Source organism: Cicer arietinum, chromosome 4 (genome assembly GCF_000331145.2).
Source record: "Cicer arietinum cultivar CDC Frontier isolate Library 1 chromosome 4, Cicar.CDCFrontier_v2.0, whole genome shotgun sequence".
In the NCBI taxonomy this organism is placed as follows: domain Eukaryota; kingdom Viridiplantae; phylum Streptophyta; class Magnoliopsida; order Fabales; family Fabaceae; genus Cicer; species Cicer arietinum.
Genome location: NC_021163.2, coordinates 19,554,806 through 19,560,092, shown reverse-complemented (window position 1 = coordinate 19,560,092; position 5,287 = coordinate 19,554,806). Strand labels below are relative to the sequence as shown.

General features: G+C 36.7%; 1 protein-coding gene across 3 annotated transcripts in view; it reads right to left on the bottom strand.

Annotated features, from left to right (window-relative positions):
- Positions 1-5,287, bottom strand: part of LOC101488306 (E3 ubiquitin-protein ligase UPL4) — a 10,372-nt gene that overhangs the window by 2,757 nt on the left and 2,328 nt on the right. For all 3 annotated transcript variants that reach the window (XM_004497403.4, XM_027334049.2, XM_004497402.4), the window contains exons 4-11: positions 5,154-5,270; positions 4,896-5,054; positions 4,629-4,790; positions 3,077-3,229; positions 2,877-2,998; positions 1,649-2,792; positions 1,448-1,528; positions 1-1,060 (exon numbers count right to left, since the gene is read on the bottom strand). In XM_004497403.4, the coding sequence (XP_004497460.1) occupies positions 1-1,060; positions 1,448-1,528; positions 1,649-2,792; positions 2,877-2,998; positions 3,077-3,229; positions 4,629-4,790; positions 4,896-5,054; positions 5,154-5,270 (2,998 nt within the window). The remainder of the gene's footprint in view (positions 1,061-1,447; positions 1,529-1,648; positions 2,793-2,876; positions 2,999-3,076; positions 3,230-4,628; positions 4,791-4,895; positions 5,055-5,153; positions 5,271-5,287) is intronic.

The window sequence follows — 5,287 nt, the reverse complement described above, 5'->3', positions numbered from 1 at the left end:
GAAAGAGTCCATAAAAAGAATGGATTCCCATGTCCTCAGCCTGCAAGTTTGTCTTCAGGGTGTATGAAGAAGCATCCTCTCTCCACATGCCCGAGCCAGATTTCTGTAACTCCTGACACACCAAGGTATAAAATTCCAAAGTTGGTCCAAGACCAGTGCCCACTTCTTCATCATACTCCACTTCAAGAACCACTTTATGACTGGCATGTAGCTTCATCATTTGTGCAGCAGACTCGAGGATCCGGTCGCGATAAACTAAAAACTTCTTTCGAGGCAATACACCATGGCTCAGTCGCCTGTCATTCACTGTTTCAGAGTTATTGTAAGATATGTAAGGCGGTATTCCTGGCTGGCCAAATGCTGCCAGTTTGAAGTATTTGCATCTTGCTTCAAAACTAAATAGGAACGGACAAGAAGCCATTAACTGATTACACCACAAAGGCATACTCCCAATGCAGACTGCCAAAGAGTCCCTCATCTGTTGCTCCAGCTTCTCTGTCAACTTACTGCTCACAAACTCATTTAGTTGGACAGTAGGAACTGTAATTTTTAGGCTATCCAGATTATCAGCTTTACCTTCAGCGTAAGCACAAATTCTTTCACGTGACATAAGATGAAATATAAATCTGTTCATGCCTTCTAAGCTTTTAAGAAGAAACAGAATATCATAAGTTGGACTTGACTTCTCCAAATCAGAGACAAGTTCACAATAGAACATGTCTGATAAAAAAGGAGTCTGCTGGTAAAATGCTAAAACTTTATCATGAGAGAAATCTTGAGGTGAGGAATGACAATCCAAAGGCATTACGTCCTCAGATTTCACAGCTGTTCTATAGGTTAATATATGCACTTGACTCCACACTTTCGCAGTAAAACCAGAATCATTTTGTTTTATTATTTGGCGAAGAATTGCCTGATAAAGAGTCAATTTATGATCCAGAGGTTGTCCTTCAAGGTAAAAAACAAGTTTATGAGCAGCTTTGTTGCTAGAAGATGTAGGATGCTCTTTTTCAAGTTTTGAGTCTGCTTCTGCATCGAAATGCTTTTCTTGTTCTGCAATCTGTTAGATAAGACACAAAAGTTTAAATATATGCTGCAGTGTACATATAGTATATTTTCTATCGTGATAAAATAAAAAATAATAAAATCAACAACAGATTATATATATAGAGAGAGAGAGAGGGAAGAGATACAAGAACAACAAACTAGCAATATCACATAATATATACTAAAAGAAATATTAACTCATCCCAATAAACTCATAAAATCATCCTCTTGTAATAAGAAAATATATAATGTTGGTTAATAAAAAACATTCAATGACACAATTTAGAAACCACACAAGCCTTCAAACCAAGAAAAATTATATAACATAACTATAAACATACTTTGATACAAATAACAAGCAAGAATGTTTTGCAATATCAACTAACTACAAGATTAAAACCTGAATTCCAGAAGATGATTCCCCAGCATTCACATCGACTGCTTGATCAGGTCTAGGTTGTGATGACTTTGACTCTTCTCCCTGCAAAATCAGTATAGTTGAATTTTTTTATAAAAAAAAAAACACTGATTAAAGAAACTCCTCATTCCCCAAAAACAAGATAAAATAGGCTACCGCTAGAATTGTGGTTACAAATATTACATGTGTTTCACGGAGGTCTGTAGACACGTCCGCAGGTCCTGACATTGCTGGAATTTCATCCAGGCACGAACTTGTATTTGTTGGCAATTGAAGCGGTGGACTTTCTGGTTGCAACACACTGGATGATAATCTCACATGCTCTGCACATTTTCCGCTGACCTTCGGCCATAGATATCTTTCAATGGAATGCAAAGAAGCAAAAGGGTCAACAGTAAAAATATCCTCAGCACAGTCATTCAAGCCAGTCTCTTTCTCCCCATTGACAAAACGGACTTTCAGGCAAGGATAAGGAACGCAACGCCCATTAGGAACAGTAGCAAATGAATTTCGCTGTTTTTGTACATTGCTCAAAATAATAGGGAACGCTTCCAATGAAGTCAGTGCACTCTGCAGATTCCTGATTAATACAGAAAGGGGTGTGTCGCCAGACAGAGGCTGAAAAGTACATAAGCATACACTAGCTAAAGCCTCAAATCGTTTTTCTATGACAGCATTATGACCACAAACACCATGAACTCCCTTGTTTTCCTTCATATAATGGCCAAGAGATAAATAATTAACAAGTGCTTTCGCAACTCCACTCTCAATAAATTCAAAAGTTGAAACTTCCTCCTTGCCAATAAGCTTGTCCATAATTTGATCCAGTACCCTATTGATCTTCTCTTCATGGACAGCAAGAGCACCTACACCAGTGGACATGCTCAACAAATCATTAGACAATGCTCTGAGATTCTTCAAAATATCAGTCAATCCTTTCTCAGAATCATATAATTCCGGAGCTAAGTATTTTGTTTTTATATGCTCTGCAAGATTATAAACAGAGTCTTTGTCAAGTTTGCAACTTCTTGCTTCTGATGATGTAGGAGATTGGGCAGTTGAAAATGTGTAACATAGGCATTTGAGGACCTCTCTTGAAGAAGACCTTTGGCCAGAGTCTAACGACAGTTGAATGCTGCTAAATACTGGGTACACCAACTGTGTAAATCTTTCAGGTGTTAAGAGTGCCTCAATGGCAAAAAAGACACCCTCCTTTATAAATAACTTTAAGAAAATATCAGAGAAGTTTTGAAGGATTATCTCAGCAATCTGTAAGGCTAAGATTAGCATATGGTGATCCTTTCGAGTGAACACTCCAGCCAAAAAACTGTCACATCAACCAGATAAAGTCAATGCCTTAAACAAAATATAAATATTATTGCAACTCCAAGGATAAGAAAGCCTGCTTCACCTTGAAATATTGGCATTTTTCAGCAATTTCACGAGCATGCCAGATTTGGTCAAACAAACAAACTTGTACATAACGAATAGACAGCCATGGCAAACAAATAAACTTGCACCAGAATTAAACACCTGTGCAATGATGAAGTAGGTGTTGAAATGTAATAAAAATAGAAGAGTATTAAGCTTACTGCAAGAAAATCAACTAACCTGGATTAACATGGGAAACACATCCATCCCAAGCTTCTGCAGTAGATCTGGATGATTAGCTATGAAGGATTCTTTGTCTAACACTAGTTGACTATTCTGATCTTTATCCAGGCCAGGGAGAAGTTCATTTAGCAATTTGAGTACTTCATATACCTAGCAGGTCAACAAATAATAATAAAACCTTTCACACTGCTCAATATAAGAAATCTCTCAAATCACACAAACAAGAATCTATTAGAAGAAAAACCTTCCCTTGTTTCAGAATGACACTACTCAATAAATACTATGATCAAAGTTCAACAGTTGCAACCAGAATAGTAATTTTAACTCCGAATGTTTTTATTGCATAGGTAGAATATAGTTCATACCATATGAGTTTACATACAAAAATAAATAGAACATTTATATTGTTCCACTAAATTACAGAAATAAATCATTTCACCCTCATCAGAAATTTATGTGTTAAAACAGTCCATAAATGAAACTGGCCAGTGATACAAATCATTTCACCCACCAAATCCATTAGAATTAAAAATGTATGATGAAAATATGGAATGCTGATAATCAAATATATTGTGCAGTTCATGTCATGAATTAAAGATGTTCAAAATAAAAATGAAACAATATGATTTCAAAACAGATAAGAATTATATTTCAATGTATCTTTGCAGCCTTCTAGGTGCATATTTCGCTAAACTTCATAAAAATCATGTCATGTTGGACCATAAAGACTTCCCAGCTTAATAGGCTGTACCAGACGACTTTGACGGACATTTATCTGTGCTATACAATTTTTGGTACATTGGTAGTGCAAATGGGTCAGGGAGCATAGGTGGGCCGGGTGAAGGATCAAACTCAGATATCCAATGTCAATTAAGCTACAAGCTCATTATCATTGTGTTCTCTTTTTCCTAAATTACTTTCTTGCTGCCATGTGACTAGTAAGTCGCATGTTCCAGTTGTGATATCAAACTCTTAAAGAAGTAGGGTAAGACTTTTCCTACAATAGACTCACAATGAATTAGGCCCCTGTCATGACGAGAGTTTTATAGTACCAAGTTGCTGTTAATGTGTAGAGAAAGAATACTTTTAGGGGCTACATAGAGATATTGGCTTAGATTCTCAGAAATGACATTTAATTGTGGTCCTGCATTATTATTAATATGAAAAAATTGTCAATTACTGAACTCATCACACAACTAAAGGACCATACCGATTTATTCCACTTCGGAAACAGAAAACTTATCAAACTCTATAGCTGCACACCGATTGTTAGGCCCACTATTGATGATAGGCCCATTATTAATGTAGATGAGTAGAAACAACAGAATCCATGTGAGGGGGATGATGAGTGTGAAGTGGAATTAGTGGGGCAGAGTATCGGGGTTATTTCCCATCTCAGAGGGGTGCTCTCATTGTTGAGAGTATCATTTACTTTCTCTCATTTTGCAAGGAGAATCATCTCCTTCCATTTTATTAGTTTCAGTTTATCATTCTATTTTGTTCTATTACCAGTAGAAAACAAAAACAGAGACAAATCCAAGCCTCATACCCGGTTGCAGTGTCCACCAACAAGCTGTGAAGTTGATACACCATGTGAGAGGTCAAACGCAGATAATATATCTCTCAATATGCCACTTATATTTAGCTCATATAAAGTCCTGAAGGCTATGAATGATCCCGATGAAAGTTTGACAAGTAATCCTATCAATCCCTGTCAAGCAAAACAATAGATTCATAATTTCATAACATCAAAGTTCATAGATATTAAAAAATGGAGAAATCTGGGATATGAAAATAGCATATAAAAATTGCTTACATTATAAATTAATTGGGACAGGGTCGCTCTGCCATTTACACTTAAAAGATGTGTGACCTGTTGAATCAATCCATGCTTACAAAGTTCATCCAACATTTCTGAGGAATGAGAAACTCGATCAACAATTTTGATTAAGCAGGTAGCAACGTTTTCGACAAGCTGTGAAAGTACATTTGCACTTCAGTAAACAATACAAAGAAGGAATTCAAACCCACGACAGATACAGAAGTATAATATATAAAGCCCATTCATCGGTACCTGCCGATCCTCGTATAGAAGAAGATTGCATAATATGGGCACAGCCTCCATGAAAGGTGTGGGGCTTTCTGAGGGAAGCTTCTTGCATATGTTCACCACAGTAGAAAGAGCCACTCTCTGTGAGAGGGGGAAAG